Raw genomic sequence first — 19,410 nt, 5'->3', positions numbered from 1 at the left:
TCCTTTGCCCACTTTTGAATGGGTTTGTTTTTCTCTTTTAAATCTGTTTTAGTTCTTTGTAGGAAGCATATATTTATAAGCCACTAGACATTCAACCTCATTGACAGTACCTGAAAGGCTGGGACACTGCTCTTGGGTGTCCTTTCGTATCATCCAACCTGTGGAAATCAAAGACAGATGCTCATATATCACCAGGCTCACATGTTTTCACAAAGACCATAAGGCACATCAAATGGTATCAAACCAGTAAAAATATTAAGTTAGCAAATGGGAGAAAGCTTGCAAATGGATATTAGATTACCAAGCACCAGGCTTTCATCCTTTTATCTCAGCATCCTGCAGAAAATGATAACCTCATCGTTGAGCAACATGAACCTTTTTTTCTTAGATCAGGAACTCTGTACATAGCTATAATTCTCTCAGATTACACGTGAAAACTAAATTTCCTGTGAATCTATTTGGTGTTTATCATACTGGCAAAACAGCCTTCTGCTATATGTGTCTCTTATTTATAAATCAAAGAAAAAAAAAAGTTGCTGCTTCCCATTATATTATTTTGTGGACTGAGGCCTTGCCACCCAGTATATTGTAATTTTAAAAATTGATGATATTTACAAATGTTTGCACCTTTTGATTCCAAAACCTTTTTTAACCCAATCTGAACTATCAGAGGGTTTCAAATGTTGTGATCGGAATTCAAGTCCCATCATTGATGCTGGTGAGTAGTTTGAGACTTCAAAGTCAAGATGGTTTATAACTTTACAGGCACAGGTTAAGAATTGCTCATTCAATTTTCAAAACTAGAAGCTAAAGCTGCAGAATTAGTTTAGATTGCCAAAGACTGGCATATAATACTTTTCTACAATCTATGATTCAATACAAAAGCCTCAGTATACCTGTGAGGATCCAACACAGGGCAAGAAACTCACTCACAGGAGAAGGGGAGAAATCCAAACAGAATTTGAGACAGAGACCTAGAGATAACGGCTTTGTAGCTTAAGGTAGAATTCCAGAGACTGAGATGCAGCAGTTGCTTTCAATAACCTTCTAAATTTTAGCTACTCCCAACAGTGATAAAATAATTAATAAACAGCACAAAATAGTAAACTTGGTATTTGTAGAACAATATTCAAAAGGGAAGATTACAGATTGAAGAGAAGATTAAATGTTCTACTCACAAAGAGAAGCACACTATGAATTGAACTGTTTAAAACAGATCTACCTAAATGCACAGGCTGGTGAGGTACGTGGCTGTCTCTGACTTTTTAAGGCACGTAGTTTGTCTCCCTGGGTTATACCATTTTTCATTTCCACATCTTCATCGTCTTCTAAGTTATTCTGGAAAAAAAATGCACGTACCATAGAAAGGTCCAAATTTGGCTTTATTTAGGTTTCTTAATAGATTACATATATAGATACATTTAATACAGGTTATCTTAACATAGATTAAGTAGCTATAGCTACTGTGAATCAGCATTGTCAAAGCTTACATAAAAGAACTCTCGACTATCTGCCAGTTCAACAGGCAACAGGTCAAATTCCAAATCAAAGAAGCATGGGTATAGATGTGGTAGAATATAAAAGGAGCTGTTTGTTACAATGGACCACAACAGAGGAGACTCTCTCCTGCAGACACAATCATGCATTGGAATATAGCCACATACAGAAAGCCCACAGATGAGGTACAAGTATGTTTTTAGATACCTCCAGGAGCCATCAGTGCAAATTCCATAACTTGTTTACAAAAATACAAGATAAAAATACTTTAGGATATCTATACAGTAAGTTATTAACACAGTAATCATTTAACACTAGTAAATGCATGCAAGTCCTTTTCAGAGGATTTAAAGGACTGTGTTCACTAGATGTTTCCTTCTGAAATAAGTCTTTATAGTTTGAAAAATATAAGTACCGTGCTAGTATCTTAACACGCCAGTCTTTACAATACCCCGATGCAGGGGGAGGCACTGGTACCTTAATTTATCGATGAAAAAAGGGCGTACTCACAGAAGTTAGGAATATTGCCCAAGCTCCCATAAAGTCTTAATAACCTAATATGATTTCAAAATTAGATTTCTTGTCCTCAGATGCAATGTTCTTTCTAAAATATAAGCCACAGCACACCGTCATTGTACCAGTGAAGCATGTATTTTGCCTCTTTTCCTCAACTGAAAAATCAAAGTGCTTGGATTTGCTAAAATCTCTACCAGCCATAATAGTCCCTACCCCTATTTAAAACTATAATTCTTGTTTGATGAAAAATTTACTTCCACAGTCATATTTGAGTCACAATACCTCCTCACTCCCTGCCACCTACGTTGGGTTCCACAGGTAACTCTGGGACTCAGTAGGCATGTCCTGAGTAAAAAGACCGAATCTCACTACCACATCTCTGAGTTTAAAAAAGAAATAAAGAGCTGGGCATGGTGGCTCATGCCTGTAATCCCAGCGCTTTGGGAGGCCAAGGTGGGTGGAACACCTAAGGTCGGGAGTTCAAGACCAGCCTGACCAACATGGAGAAACCCCATCTCTACTAAAAATACAAAATTAGCTGGGTGTGGTGGCACATGCCTGTAATCCCATCTACTCAGGAGGCTGAGACAGGAGAATCGCTTGAACCCAGGAGGTGGAGGTTGTGGTGAGCCGAGATCATGCCATTGCACTCCAGCCTGGGCAACAAGAATGAAACTCCGTCTCAAAAAAATGAAAGAAGGAAAGAAATGCAAAGCACAGGGCCAGTGGGAAGAAAGAATAAGGACAAAACTTCCAAGAGGCAATCTTTTAAAGAATGGGTACAAGTGCTGCAGCTCCAGATCCCAGAACAGGTCATCTGGCCCAGGAAGAATACCAGCTCAACAGTTACAGGATCATGGAGTCTTCATGACAGAGGATTCTCTTAGAGTCTCAAGTTGCACTTCTAAAAAATCTCCAGGAATCAGTTTTACCATTCAATTCCATCATACAATCCCAATGGGAGAGGAACACATTACCATCCAAGAAAGTCTGTAGGAATAGAAATCAGGAAGGTCTGACGGCTAGGCATGCTAGTGGGATGGTGCACTTGAGAAGGTGAGCTTAGCTTCACCTGGCTGCAGTAAGTACTCAACAGGTTGGGATGTTACCAGTTACTTAGCACATAGCCAGAGTTTCCTGAACATGAGGTGAGGACAAAAAGCATGTAGACTCTCATGAGACTGGCCAAACGCTTCTAGGAGGACCTGACGGGATCCTTACCACCACCAGTTTCACTGTCACTGGGTGCTTTGGTAGGATTTTGAAAACCAGGAAAGCTTATTTGTTCCTCCAACTAGGAGGATCTTTATGTTTCCCACCAGAAACACCTTCAAAATACTTAAAAAAAAAAAATTCTCAACCTGTAATTCAAAAATGCAACCTCTCAGGTAAGTATACAGGTAAAACAGATACAAAAATTTACCTCCCATACAATATTTCTGAGAAAACTATTACAGGATATGCTCTTTAAACAAAAAGGAAAGATAACATGAGATCCAATAAAATTGGGAATCTAACTGAAGAATATGAAGAAGGGTTATAGAATCAAACTATATAGTTCTGATCCTAAGACTAAACACACACACACACACACACACACACACACACACACACAGCACAGAGCACAGGGCTAAGAACAACCAGGCCATGTTAGAAGAGAGAATTGTCTTCAGGAAAAAAAAAATGGAATTAGAATGGAATTTTGCTGTGTTGAGATTTTGAAAAAATTTAAAATTGTTTGGCATAACTTTTTAAAGCATTATTGTTTCCTAAATGCATAAAAACTATGCAAATAAAAAAGGCAATTACGTCTAGGACAAACAAAGACAGCATCAAAAAAGAAAACAGTCACAGTGTACTACTGACCTCAACCATGAACAATATTTACATAGTACTGATGTGCACATTATTTGATTTAACCAGTATAGTTATATTGGGAAGCTAAGGGAAGTGGTGGTGACAGTGAGATAGAAGAGTTGCATCCTGTCTACAAGTACCAGGAAGCAACAGAAAAATGTCCCAAGTCGATCAATTAAAAAACAGCAATGTAAGCAAGGTATTTATAATAGAAATATGGCACTAAAAATATCAGTATAATTTTCCCAGAGATTTCTGCCTTTGAAAGTGGGTCCAGGGACACAGAAAGGTGAAACAGGAGGCTGATTTTTTTTTGTTGCTAGAATTCAACACTTGATATTTTTAAAGCTGTGATCATATATTGCTTGAAAAGAAAGCATTTTAAAGATGTACAGTTAAACAGAAAATTAAATAACAGTATATAATAAATTATAATTACATGTATTTTTCTCTCATTCTATTGTGAATCTTAAAGGTCATATATTTCTGTAAATTATGATTCATTTATCAGAAAACAACAAAAATACTACAGTACACAGCCATGCACCTAACTACCTAGATTTTTACTTCCTCCTCTCAAGTTTACTTAAACATCCTCACTCACCAAGAAAAAGAAAACAACACCTGAAGTCCTAGTTCTCAACCTCTGGAGAATAATCCATTTTTTTTCTTTTTTCTTTTTTTAATCATTCAGAAAACGCTTGCATTTTTGTCAAACAGTGCATTTATGTAACAGAAGATACAACAAAATTTAGAAATAAAAAATATCATACTATATTTTAAGTATCAAAATAAGAAGAAATTTGCAAATTAAGAAATTATCAAAGTTGCTCAGAAACATACCTTACTTTTATTCTAAAATTCACTTTAACTGCTTGACATATAATTTAATATTTAAAAATAACATAGGTAAGTTGTTTAATTGTACTTATAGAATGTTACTTTTCTGGGTAGACATGTTTCACATATACTTTTCAATTAATGCTGAGAATTCCTTTGATAATTTTAATCATAGTATGATTCGCTGATTAATGGATTAATAATTTATTCAGTAATTTAGATGGCATAGGAACCACTGAAAGGAATAATCTGATAGTTGCTCATTGTACAATCCCGCCTGTTAATAATACCAAGCCAAGAATCTAAGCGCTATCCCACTCTGTTGAATTACATGTTTCCATGTGCGTGACTGCTCAACAACAAAAAAACCGATACACAATGCCATGCTTTTTCCTTTTCCCTTTTTTTCTTTTTTAACAAGCAGCTCAATGATTTGGGAGGTTGGTTAGTACAATAGAGAGAACATAGGGAGAAAGTATAAAATGGCACTTAACACCAATGCCAATACTTATTATGGTTATAACTAAGGATATTATTAATATTTGTGTTACTTTTCTTTCTTTAGAACATACATGAAAGCCATTAACTTGAACTGGAGATATATACACAATACACACACAACGTTAAGCAAAATACTTTTCAGAAGTAACATTACATTTGAAAATACTGGAAACTAAATATCTGTGCTGATTTGTATTTTGACTTAATGGAACAAGAAGAAAACAACATTCAACTAGGGAGGGTTACACTGATAACAAAGCTCTTAAAATTCAAAATATCTTCCTCTCCCTTTGTACTTACCACAGGCTACACAATGTCCTGAGAGGATTCATTATGAGAAAAATGTCAATCACAGCTTTAATAACTTACTTTGGAAAAAACTAATGAGAAAGCAAATTGGAAGGTGAGACTTCATCTTTGTTTTCAAATAAGTGGTCTTAATTTTTCTTCTTACAGAAAAAGTTTAAATCAGTTTATTATAAATACATTGAAACCATTCATTTTTGCAGCTGACAGGTCAAGTCCAGCACTTCATTTATACAGAGTCTATGAGAGGTCAGTAGAGATAATCTAGTCTTAAGTTATGACATCATCCATTCAAGTGCTTGGCACAATCCCTCTCCAGTTAGAGCACAGAATGCCCGGATATGCCACTGATGATCTTTAATAGAAGTTAGCTTCAAAAACTGGGACATTTCTGCTACTGTCATGCATTCTTTAACACCTTGGTTATTAGCAAAAATCAACAATCCAGCTTTTCTTAGGTCCTCATGTGCTAACATTTTATAAGTTCTTCCCTAGTTACAGAAATCCTCTCTCTGTCTCTACTGTTCACAACGACTATTACAAACTCTGTGTTAGTATAATAAGTGTTCCAGGAAGAAGGAAGAGATGCTTGCTACCAGTATCCCACATTAGGAAATGTGTATTATTAATCACTATCTCTTCTACATTAATTACTTCCTGTTGTAGGAAATATAGGTACAACTTCATTCATGGAAAACTGGCAAAGGATGGTAGTTTTCCCTGCATTATCCCACCCAGCAATGCTAACTCTGTGCTCCTGGTGACTGAACAGTTTCCAAATTCTGGTGAAGAGAATTCTCATTCTCCAGCTGCAGATCCCCCTCCAGACATTCAGGCTGCCTGGCCTCCCCTGGCTCAGGCTGAGTGGGAAGAGAGAGAGTGCTGGAGCTTTCACCTCTGCTGCTCCCACTGCCGCTGTGGTGTCTGCCCCTAGCCTTTTGGGCCACGGTCCTCCCCCAGCTCCTCTCGGGTGGCTGCGATGGCAATGACCACACGGGTGAAGGTGTTTTTTCTTCTTATTATTATTTTTTAAAGTATATGGCTAGGCACGGTGGCTCACGCCTGTAATCCCAGCACTTTGGAAGGCCAAGGCAGGTGGATCACATGAGGCCAGGAGTTCAAGACCAGCCTGGCCAACATGGTGAAACCCCATCTACTAAAAATACAAAAATTAGCCAGAGTGGTGGCGTATGCCTGTAGTCCCAGCAACTTGGGAGACTGAGGCACTGAGAATCATTTGAACCCAGGAGGCAGAGGTTGCAATAAGCTGAGATCACACCACTGCACTCCAGCCTGGGCAATGGAGACTATCTCAAAAAAAAAAAAGTACGTATATCTAGAGAAATACAGATATATTTATGAAATATTTTTATGTATTTATATATATATGCATTTACCATATATATGTAGATATGTTTATATCTTTGTCATTAGTAATAAAGTATAGGCAAACATGAAAAAATATTAAAACCACCTATATATTTACCATCAAAAGCAAAACACATTCACATTCTGGCACATAGTCTTCCAGAATTTTCCCTGTGCTATATAAAACCCCCAGCCTACTTCTTCCTTACAAAAAGAGCTTGTATTACATACATACGCTGATTTGTAACTTTTTTAACTTAAAAAACATTGTGGAAGTTTTTCAGAACAAGTTTTTTACAATCTCTGTCATTTTATGGCTCCATAAAATTCCATTGTCTAGATATGCCTAATTTTATTATTTAACCAATACCCTAGGTTAGGCTGTTCTCTGTATTTCATCACTATAAACAGCCTCAACAAACATACTCTTACACATACATGGTTCATGAACACTGTCTTATTATTACCTTAAGACAAATTCATAGAAGTGGAATTCCTTTTAAAGTCATCTACATATTACCAGATTGCCCTCCAAAAAGGCTGCACCATTGTAAATCCAACTGGCAATGTTTAAGAGCTTTTTATTCCCTAAACATTTGTCAATGCTGAATATATTTTTAATGCATTTGATAGGCATAAATAGCATCTCATCATTTGAATTTGTGTTTAGTTCATTTCTAGGGAAGTAGAACATTTTCTAAGTTTACCAGTCAGGACTGTTCCCATATTGTTTTACTTGTGAACATGGTGTTTTGGTGATTTGTAAGAGTTCTTTATACCCACAAAACCCCCTCATTTGTAGATGTTGCATATATTTCCTCACATTATCACTGTGAGAATGAACTGGAGTTCAAGTCTTTGGGGAGGGACACATTTAAGTGGCTATGCAGTGGTCTGATGAGAGATGATGGACTGGATTAGGGTATGGGAAACTGCGTGGGAATCCAGACTCGGGGAAAGGGAAGAAGGGGAAAGAGCCAGAAATGTAGTACAGGTCTGGAAAAAAATCTACCAAAATGTAAACCATAAAATTTTTTGTCTAAACCAACTGTCTTTTGTCTCTGTGGCCACTGTACAAAGTATAGATCATTTTTAGGACTATGAGAGATAGAACATATAAACTGTAAAATTCTCAGTGATTAATAAATAGCCTTCAAACTCTTGACAAAAATAGTTAATGTTATTCAAAACATGTTTACACTAAATCACAGAATTAGGAAACTAAAAACCTATCTGGAAAAGGACTTTGGCCTCCTGGAATACTGAATAAGACAAACAGACATAAATACAACAAGCTTTACATTTATTAGGGAATTGATCCTATAAGATATACCAGGTCATAAGTACCTGTGGGGGGAAAATGTTTATTATCAATGCAGTACTATGTATTGTGTGACACAAATCAATCTCATGAGTTGGTGGCCTGGGAAGAGTTTGAAGACTTTTCTCATCAGGTGCTGTTAGGTCTCCTTCCTTATACCAAATTCATTCTTCATGATGACTAAAGAACACATTCACAAATGACAAATGAAGAGAACCCAACCTGGGCCTGCCCTCAGGCTCCAGTCCCTCCCTACAAAATGCCAGGGCAGACTCTCTCTTGCCCTAAGCTGGTCCAGGAAAAGCAGATTGCTTGGAATCTGCTGAAAAGAAACAAAACTTCATGGCTGATGCCAGCAACAATGAAGAACCCTACCTAGTCCAGGGAAGACCCTCCTATATGTGTCCCCCACAGCAAATGGATCTGCTCTGAGTGCCCCATTGCCCTTTGGAGGATCTAAGCAGCAACACTCCTTTTGGATACTGGACTGCCCTAAATGACAGCAAACCAAAATACTGTACCGAAAGCTGTACAATTTTAAAAAGAACGTAAGTGATGACCTAGTGAAAGAACAAATAACAACATGAAGAATATTTATTTTATTCCACCAGTTGTTCTCTCTATACACAATCGTGTCCATAGATTTCAGCTGGATAAAGTAATTGCTGACCAAAACATAAACAAAATCATGGCAGAGTAAGCTATAGAGGAGGCTGTGGAAAGTGCCAGTAAGAAAAGATTTATGAGATAGAATATAGCACACTAGGGAATAAAGATGGAAGAATCGTAATAGAAAAATGACATAAGTAGATAGTTTAAATAGAAATGAGTAAAAATAGAAGTCCAAGAACTGGAAGATAAAGTTGAGAATGGAATTTTTAGCAGATTTTAATAAATTGGCTAGGAAAGGTGGCTGGGTCATCTCTAAATTCTTTTCAGCTCTCAGATGTTGAACCTATGAGATTTAAGTGTTGGGAAATGGCAAAGATGTCATCTTTATAATAAGCTGCTTCTGATCAATAGAAAGTTTGGGTTTACCAGAGCTACCCACATCTCTCTTCTGGCTGCCCCATTCACTGCCACTCTTTGGGACCTTTAAAACCTGGACCTCCCCATTATCAGCTCCCTGGCCTTCAACCCCAGCCCCATATGACACCATAGCCAGAGAGACATCCCAGTACCCATTATCAGCTCCCTGGCCTTCAACCCCAGCCCCATATGACACCATAGCCAGAGAGGCGTCCCAGCACCATGATTCTGTGTGCTGTCACTCCCCTGCTTAATAACCTCTGGTGGATCCTAGTAGAATTCAGATTAGAACTGGTCTTCACCAGGCCGGGCGCCATGGCTTACGCCTATAATCCCAGCACTTTGGGAGGCCGAGGCGGGTGGATCACAAGGTGAAGAGATCGAGACCATCCTTGCCAACATGGTGAAACCCTGTCTCTACTAAAAATACAAAAGTTAGCTGGGCATGGTGGCGTGCACCTGTAGTGCCAGCTACTCAGGAGGCTGAGGCAGGAGAACTGCTGGAACCCAGGAGGCAGAGGTTGCAGTGAGCCGAGATGGTGCCACTGCACTCCAGCCTGGCGCCTGGCAACAGAGAGAGACTCTACCTCAAAAAAAAAAAAAAAGAACTGGTCTTCACTGTCAGAACAGGGGAAAGAAAGGTGCTTAAAACCAGGGCATTAGAGAATTAATTTTTACTTCATAAATTTTTCTAAGATGCACCCTGCTTGTGAGTACTTGATGGTTTTTACAAATCACAGTATCTCAAAAATGTAATTAAAACACTACGTTCTTGTCTGCTTGATTGTCAATTTACATGAACTTGGTGGCACATTAGCAGTACCTGTATCTAATTAATATCACTAAGTCAAGAACACCTACTGATTGGCGTGCTAATATTGGACGATAGCCCTAAAGTACAAAATCTAAAAACTGTTGTGATTTCAGGAGAAGTTTATTGGAGGGACCGGTTAATGTACTAAAGATTACTGTATATAATGTACTAAAGCCACGCTGGAGAGCTCCCATAGAGTTAGCAGAGTATAGTGAGAGGCCTCCCAGGAGGGTGGCTGAGTACACAGAGTCTGGAGCCAGAACACAGAAATTCAATGACCACTTCACCATGTACTCAGGATCTCAGGCATGGTTTGACCTCTACCTCAGGTATGTCTCCTGTAAATGGGCCTAGTAACATGGCCTATTTCATATGGCTGCTGTAAGGATTAAAAGGGTTAATTAATGTCAAGTGCCTAAAACAGTTCCTGGCACATAGTACCTTCTGTTTAGGTAGTTGTTGCATGCTAAGATCCTGATTTAATATTTGCACTTTAAATGAAGTACTTTAACTTCCATCTTTCAAAATAACTCCAATCCATAATGGACCCATAGGCCCCTGAATGTTAAAGTGAGAACTTACTGCTAATACTATTTTGTATTTGAGCACATAATGTATTTGTGTAGCTTAGATTATTACCAATTTCATGTCTCTGTCCTTTTTTTTCTCTGAAACTATAAACCTTCTTCATTCATTCACATAATATTTATTAAGGCCTTTGGCCAAAAATAGAAACATGATGAAGACAAATGAAAGTCTCTGCCTTCCTAGAGAGTATCACCTGGCCAGGAAGAAGAGATAAGGACTGTGGAAGAAAAGAACAGAGCAAGGCAGGAGCAGGGAGCAAGGAGCCTAAGCTAGACCCACAGGATGCGCTGTGTATATTTCATAGTGCCCAGCCCAGAACTGAAGTCCAGGGTCAATAAAGGGAAAGCATCTGTTCTATTTCTCATAACTCTAAGTTGGCAAAGAACATTCATTAAACACAACCTAGTCCATCACTATGACCTGCATCATTCTGATTGTTTTCCTTTCACCTACATCCTACGCACTAAAAAAAAATATTTATTTATTTATTTGAGACAGAGTCTTGCTCTGTTGCCCTAGCTAGAGTGCACTGGCATGATCTCAGCTCACTGCAACCTCCATAGCCTGGGTTCAAGTCATTCTCATGCCTCAGCCTCCTAAGCAGCTGGGACTACAGGCATGTGCCATCACATCTGGCTATTTTTTTTTCTTTTGTGTGTGTGTGTGTGTGTGTGTGTGTGTGTGTGTGTGTGTGTATTTTTAGTAGAGATGGGGTTTCATTATGTTGGCCAGGCTGATCTCAAACACCTGGCCTCAAGTGATCCATCCACCTCAGCCTACCAAAGTGCCGGGATTACAGTCAAAAGCCACCACACCGGGCCTAAAAAACTATATTCCAATTCTCCAAATCTGGCAACACACAGCTTCCTAGTAACTAATCACAAGAAAATTCCTGTAAGCCTAGAAAAGAAATAATTTAGACTCTCTGCTTTTAATCTTTTTTTTAAAGGAAATCTCTAGAGGAATACTGTCTTTTTGCACTTTCTATATACACAAACTAAGTAAATCCAGAAATCCCATGCATGCAACTTGAAACATTAAATTCTTACAGCATTCTCAATCTATTTTTCCATGTGCAATTTATAAGAACAATAAAGACTTCACTAACTCTGTTAAGTTCAATTTTGAGTAAGCTAATTTTCCATATTCATGTGAAATTCCAAAGCTGGCACCACATAAGCATGGCAAAAAAAGTGCTTCTAAGAGTTACCTGCACAAAGCATTACATGAGGCTGTGTAAAATATTCACCATACCATCATTCTCTGGCATTTCTGAATTCTTTCATTCTGCCCTTGAATTTCAGAAACAACAGCATTTTAATGGCTAAAACTAAAATAATGATGGGGGGTGCTATGATCTGAATGTTTATAACCCCCAAAATTCATATATTAAAATCCCAACCCCCAATGTGTTGGCATTAAGATTTTGTTTGCCGTTTTTGCCATGTGAAGATGCAGAACGTGCTGTCTATGAACCAGTAGGCAGGCCCTCACCAGACACAAAATCTGTTGATGCCTTGATCTTGAATTTCCCAACCTGCAGAACTGTGAGAAATAAATTTCTGTTGTTTATAAGCCACCTAGCCTATGGTGTTTTCTTACAGCAGCCCAAATGGACTAAGACAGGGGATTAGACTTATAGATATACAAACCTATATTTAAAATTGACTTACTTTAAATTGCAATCATCTTGCATTTCTTACCTTCACAGTGATACATAAATGTTAAGTATTCTTAAGTTCAACCAATTGGGGTTTAAAAGAGTATGAGAATAAAATGTTCTAATTACCAGGTGCTAATTTAATCAAGATTATGATGTAGAAAGTACTATGTTCCTGCAAGGTAAGTATGTTTCTGGGATAACAGGATTAACTTTATGTTTGTCTTTTCAGAGTTCATGACTTAAAGCCCTGTTTACCTGAACTCAACCTGGGAAGGAAAAAGGTATTCTTGCTTAGCTATATTATCACGTTAAGATCTTAGTTCAGAGCCTTTCTTTTTATTTGCTTTTAATAGGTGAGGGTGCAACACAGAAACAAGAAAAAGTCAACAAAGAGTCTAACATCAACATGACCTTGCATAAGATGTACATTTCATCAGGACGGATGACTCCAATGGGTAAACTGAGTCACCTCATCAGCAGCCATCCTGGAGAACACAGCACTGGGCTTAAAAATCAGTTCTTCCAATGGTCTCCATCGTTGTGTCCTTGAAAGAAAACTCAGATTCCCAATCTCCAAGCACTGTGGCTTTCTTGCTAAAGAGAAATCTGTTTGGGATGCCAACCATTAACCTAAGAGAGCTATGATGTGTTCCTTCCATTCTGGGTTCCTTCAGGCTAAAGCCTGAGCCACAGTATTTGGTTTAAGGCCTGTGTCCAGGTCTAATGGGTCACTGTCTAATGGAATGTAAATCTATACTTGTTGCTTCTATATTTTTTATTTTTTCTTTCTCTCTTCCTTTCTTTCTTTCTTTCTTTCTTTCTTTCTTTCTTTCTTTCTTTCTTTCTTTCATTTTTATAGACAGGGTCTTGCTCTGTTGCTCAGGATAGAGTGTAGTGGCGCCATCATAGCTCACTGCAGCTTCAAACTCGGGCTCAAGCATCCTCCTGCCTCAGTCTCCCAAGTAGCTGGGACCACACAGGCATCCATCACACTCTGCCTGGCTTATGCCACTTTTTTCTTTTTCTTTTTCTTTTTGCTCCTTTAGAGATATAAAAATATAAACCAGATGCTCAGCTTCACCTCAGGCATAATGTGGTAGAAAGACCTAAACCAGGAATTGAATGCCCAGTTCTCAAAGTGACCCCACCACCAAACAACTCTGGAACTTTGCACAAATCACAGATTTTCTGGGACCCCAGGACCCCAGTTTCTTATCTGTACAATAATGGAACCAAACAAATGGTTTCAATGTTGTTTCTAGTTCCAAAAATGCTTGTAATCCTGATTCTTAGTAAATCAGTTCTATTTTTATTCAGAGGTAACAGGGTGTGATAGAAAAGAACACAAGTTTGAAATCAGACAGACATGGATTGAATATTTGACACTGAGGCCAGAACATCTCTGACATGTAGTTTTCTTCCTATAAAATAGAGATAGTATTGCCTAATTCACCAGGTAGTTACGAATATTAAATCAGGAAATATATATCAACTATTTAAGGTGTTTTGTTTACACTAGAGTCTTAATTTTTTTTTAAAGTTGCCCTAATCATGTTTTCAAGTCTGCACTTACTTTAGAAATCGACATGAATTTGAGGCTTTCAAAGTACCACTTGTGGTATATATTATTTCCTCAACTGTCACATTACAATTTTTTTTCCCGATACCTGTTTTAATTTTCAAATAGAAAGCTTGCTTTTCTGTTTCCCTTCTGTAAATATTCTCCCTGACCAGAGTAGCCTCCTTTATAATTTACTCCTTAAATTATAGCTTTTTTTCTTTTTAAGGGCAATTGGTTTCTCTTCTCTCCTTCTTGCTATATAGACAGATGACTCTACATCTACAAATTCGGTATTCTCGGCATGCAGAGAAAAGACGCTGCCGTGGTGCCCATGTCCAAATGAGAAACAAGGGCAGAGCATCAGTTTTAAGGAGACAAAATCTTCCTAAGGAAAACTTACCTCTCCAAATCTTTCCATGTTCTGTATTTTCGATAGGTTTCCACCAATAGACATATCATCTAGGCTAGAAAGAATTTTATTAATACTTCCTTCACTGGATTGTCGATTTTTCAGTTTGGATCGGAAAATGTCTCCTTGGACCCACAACGATGCTTGTTTTCTGCAAGAAAAATAAAAAAAAGACAAGAAAAAATTATCTTTACAACTACTCTCATCTCAAAAGTATGATGTCTTACAAAGAAAAAGCTTAAGAAGCAAATCAGCATTTATAAATCAGACTAGAAAGATTATGATTATCTTAGAATTTAAAAAGTCACTTTCAAAAACCCAAAATAAAGTTCTGTATTAAACACAAATCTCATCCTCCAATACTCTCTGTATAGTTGACTGCTCAAGTCCTCAGATGCTGAGAACGAATTCCATAGCAATAAAGATTATGAGCCCATTTGTCTTTTAAATATAAATTTGAAATCTTCAATTTCTTAAATAGCAATTTGATATGCCTGTTTACAAAAACAGAGAGAATAACTGGACTCAAAAATGTAGATGAAAGAACTTGGGTTAAACAGAGATATTGCCTAAAAAAGTACTACGTACCTACTTTCAGGTGGTACTATGAAAGGCCCTCAAAATACAACTTTAGAAAACTACTCTTAGAATCTAAAAGCAAGGCTTATAGCCTCAATTAGATTTTCCTTAGAAAAGCAAATGTGTTTGAAGTTCATGTATAAGTTTTCTTTCATTCAGTAAGGCACAATCACACTGTCTTCAATGTTATGTGAAGATAAAATATGTAAGCAAAATAACATTCTGAGGATTTTACTTTTATTGATGGGATCACCTTCATACATTTCCTTCAAGATAATCTATCCCACAGAATCACTTTATTTTTATCCTATAACACACTGTGCAGAATAGAATTAAACTGACAACACGGTGGTTTATCATAAAAAGAAATAACAAAATCGAATGAAATAATAGCATTATTGAGGAGATGCCACCAGTAAGAATACAGATGTTTCTAAAAGCAACAGGATTGAGTAATACTTTCTTACAAAGATTCCACATATCACATAAAATTCAGGTTAAAACACTGATCAGTAGAGAAATGCACATCAAAACTACAATGAGATACCACCTCCCACTAGTAAGAATGGCTATTATCAAAAAGTTAAAAAACAATAGATGCTGGTGAGGTTATTGAGAGAAGGGAACGCTTATACACTGTTGGTAGGAGTGTAAATTAGTTCAACCATTGTGGAAAGCAGCGTGGCAATTCCTCAAAGAGCAAGAAACAGAATTACCATTTGTCCCAGCAATCCCATTACTGAGAATATACCTTGAGGTATATTCTACCATATGTGTCTACCATAAAGACACATGCAGGCAAATGCTCATGCAGCACTATTCACAATAGCAAAGACAAGGAATCAGCCTAAATGCCCATCAATGATAGACTGGATAAAGAAAATATGGTACATATGCACAGTGGAATACTATACAGCCATAAAAAAGAATGAGATCATGTCACTTGTGGGAACATGGATGGAGCTGGAGGCCATTATCCTTAGCAAACTAACACAGGAACAGAAAACCGAACACTGCATGTTCTCAGTTATAAGTGGCAGCTAAATGATGACAATTCATGGATACAAAGACAGAACAACAGATACTGGAGCCTACTTGAGGGTTGAGGGTGGGAAGACAAAGGGGATCAGAAAAAATAACTATTTGCTACTAGGCTTAGTACTTGGGGGGGGTGACAAAATAATCTGTACAACAAACCCCCATGACATGAGCTTACCTACGTAATAAGTTTACACATGTACCCCTGAAACTACAAAGTTAAACTTCCTCTCACCAAAAAAAAAAAAAGAGGATAAAACAAAACAACTAAAAAATGCTTCCTGAAAGTTTCACTACACCTTCAGGAAAAGAAACCATCTCTCCTCTTAAACCAAGTGTACTCTCAAATCAGAACATTATTCTTTATGGTTAAGTGCTGTTTAAAGCCTTAAAGAAAAGACTAATCTTAAAATCACAGCAACATTTTACATGTGCAATCCCCTCCAAGCATGCAATTCCACATCTATGTATCATCCTACAGAAATAGACACTGTGTACAAGCTACAAAAATGCTTGTTGCAGCATTATTTGCAATGGCAAAATATTGGAAAGACCCTAACGTAAAACCAGCTTATTAGATTACAGATTCATTCTGTGAAATATTATGTAGCTGCTAAAAAGCCTGGGACAGACCTACACATGGTAACAGGGAAGAGAGGCTGTACAATGAAGAATTAATGAGTGAAAAAGATAAGTGACTGAGTATAGAAAGTGCGATCCCATTTTTTGTTTGTTTGTTTAAAAAAGGAAGGGGCAATGTTATAATGTTAACAAAAAGTTAACAGTTACCTAAAATAATATGCACAAAGATATTTACTAGTTACCTACAGAATAGTGATAAAGGAAACTCACTTTCTACTACATAATGTCTACATTATTAGACTTTTTTTTTAACAATGTGCCTCATTTGCTTTTGTAAAAAAAGAAAGTGATCAAAAAATGAAAATAAAGATCAAAGCAGAAGAAAGTTAGATAAGCATGAAAAGGAACCTTTAAAGTTGCTATTATAAAAGGTAGAAAACACATCACTATATATTTTTAACAACAGTACTTGTAGGCACCTTTAAAAGTCAGTAGAAAAGGTGTGAAAATATTAACAGCATGAGGTCAGACTGGGTGGTTGGGAGACTTTTTAAAAAATATAATATCTTACCCTACTTTCAAATAAGATGCAATTTTTTTCTTTTATTTTTTGCCAATTTTTTAATATTTTCCAAATAAAGTAAAGGGGAAAAAGAAGTATCTTTAGGTCTAATTTCTAAGACAGGTACTATTGAGGCTCTGCATGTAAAATATGTTGTCCACACATAAGACGAATTTACATTTCTAACGTCTTTCTAAAATTGAAACTAGTTTAAATTATCTTAAGAAACTTTCAGTATATTCTTTAATAGATTAAATATTAAGACAAAAATCTGGTGAGTTTAAAATATATATGAATAAAATTAAAATTCCAGAAATTTATGAACACCAATTCACTAGTGAGTGAGGCAGTATCTGCTTTCTATCATGGTAGAAGTTACTTTTTGGAAGCAAACCAGCAAGAAGTATTTTCTGAGCTTAGGATATGTAAATTGGTGGGATTAGCATATCACAGAGTCACTTAATTTTTCTAGCTATAAAATATGTATTGGAAACACCTTTTTAAACATTTCTTCCTTTGGAGAAAACTTTATAAAATCATGAAATAGCCTCCCTTATACTTGGCATCTTGAAAAATTCTTGTTTCAGCCGGGTGCAGTGGCTCATGCCTGTAATCCCAACACATTAGGAGGCTGAGGAGGGTGGATCACTTGGGGTCAGGAGTTCGAGAATAGCCTGACCAACGTGATGAAATCCTATCTCTATTAAAAATACAAAATTAACCATTTATGGTGGCATATGCCTGTAATCCCAGCTATTTGGGAGGCTGAGGCAAGAGAATCTCTTGAAACCGGGAGGCAGAGGTTGCAGAGAGATTGCACTGCACCACTGCACTCCAGCCTGGGCAACAAGAGCAAAACTCTATCTCGGAAAAAAAAAAAAAAAGTCTTGTTTTAACTTTTTATACCTTCCGACTTTCTACTTCATGCAATTAGCATAACTCCTTATCCAATACTTGAATTATTTTTATTTTAATTCTGGCTGGGATACATGTGCAGGACTTGCAGGTTTGTTACACAGGTAAACGTGTGCCATGGTGGTTTGCTGTTCCTATCAACCCAACACCTAGGTATTAAAACTGGCATGCCTTAGCTACTAATTCTGATTGATGCTTGAATCGTATAGCCTCCAAATAGTGGTGAACAAATTCAAGAGTCTTTGACACAGAATGAACAATTCAGAAAATAACTGTTAAATTCATAAATGAATGTGTTGGACCTCAGGCCAAAACTCCCATTTATAAAGAGCTACTATTAAAAGAAACAGAAGATTCAGCTCTGTCATAAAGAGTGAGAAATTCAGATAAATGAAACACACAGGAAGGACAGGATATAAGGAGGAAAGACTGAACCTTGTCTCTCAAGAAGGGATTTTCTAGTATAGGATGAGAAAAGCAAACAAGTGAAGTCCAATATTATAAACGCTATGATCAGGATTTGCACAGGACCTTGGGAAAAGCGGCCCCCTATTCAATCTGAAAAAATCAAAGAGAAGTTCCCCAACATTCCAGAAGTATCTGGAAAGATGAGCAGGACTTACCCAGCAAAGAGTATTGCCAAGCAAAGAAAACAATGTGGGCTGAAAAAATAGTGATATCAAAGAAAATAGCATGTTTATGAACACAAATTGTTTAATTTGGCTGAAGCAGAGGCTATGAGAGATGGACCCTGCATGCCATCCTAAGGAATTTAAATTAGATCCCAAAAATAAAGAAAGATCTTTTAAGGGTCTTTAGAAATAAAAAACAAAGTGGAAACAGTGGAGAGGAAGGACCTAAGAGGCCAGCTGAAAAAAAAAAAAAAATTCCAACTCCAAAAGAAGTTATAAAATGAAAATTCTGATGCTGCTGCCAACCTAAAGATGAAAATTACACAGTGACAACTTTCACTCGCTTGGTTTGAAAGACGCAATCTGTCCCATCTCTGGAAAGACTTGATTTGAACCTGAATATTAAAGATGAATAAGGTGTCAGAGCTGATCTGTGTGTTGCTAAGCAATGCTGTACGCAAGTGCTTCTTGAGAAAGAGCAGCACTTCACGCAAATTCCTTTTTATTGACAATGCAAACCACGCCAGCTTTTATTGTGGTGTCTATTACTCCCTAAAAGCCTCATCTCAAACAAAAGAAGTAAAACACGTATTTTTAAGTATTTAGTATTTAAAAATCAAATCTTATGAAGTTAACACACCAGCTCAAAGTGTATTCTCCAAGAATATACTGCATTTTCTAAGACAGAATGAAATTTACTGAGCCTCTCCTAATGCGGCATGTGCTTTAAAATGACAGGAAGAGATGTGTCTTGGTTTGGACAGAGCCTTAAGAAGTATAGCCAGTGCTGGGGTCACTGTTTTCAGCCAGGTTCTGGCCCTGGGTTAGCCGG

General features: G+C 37.2%; 1 protein-coding gene and 1 pseudogene across 9 annotated transcripts in view; both read right to left on the bottom strand.

The window, feature by feature from the left end:
* CDC14A (cell division cycle 14A) overlaps window positions 1–19,410 on the bottom strand; it is a 181,632-nt gene that overhangs the window by 33,119 nt on the left and 129,103 nt on the right. For all 8 annotated transcript variants that reach the window (XM_017547617.2, XM_017547619.2, XM_017547623.2 and 5 more), the window contains 3 exons: window positions 14,262–14,421; window positions 1,223–1,338; window positions 111–158 (listed from right to left, as the gene is read on the bottom strand). In XM_017547617.2, coding sequence (XP_017403106.1) covers window positions 111–158; window positions 1,223–1,338; window positions 14,262–14,421 — 324 coding nt within the window. The remainder of the gene's footprint in view (window positions 1–110; window positions 159–1,222; window positions 1,339–14,261; window positions 14,422–19,410) is intronic.
* On the bottom strand, window positions 3,319–6,614 carry LOC108317291 (annotated as a pseudogene). Its single transcript, XR_001830681.2, has one exon. The product of XR_001830681.2 is annotated as an ADP-ribosylation factor-like protein 5A (transcript).

The sequence above is a fragment of the Cebus imitator genome, unplaced genomic scaffold, assembly GCF_001604975.1.
Source record: "Cebus imitator isolate Cc_AM_T3 unplaced genomic scaffold, Cebus_imitator-1.0 Scaffold199, whole genome shotgun sequence".
Lineage (NCBI taxonomy): Eukaryota > Metazoa > Chordata > Mammalia > Primates > Cebidae > Cebus > Cebus imitator.
This window is presented reverse-complemented; position numbering and strand designations above follow the sequence as displayed.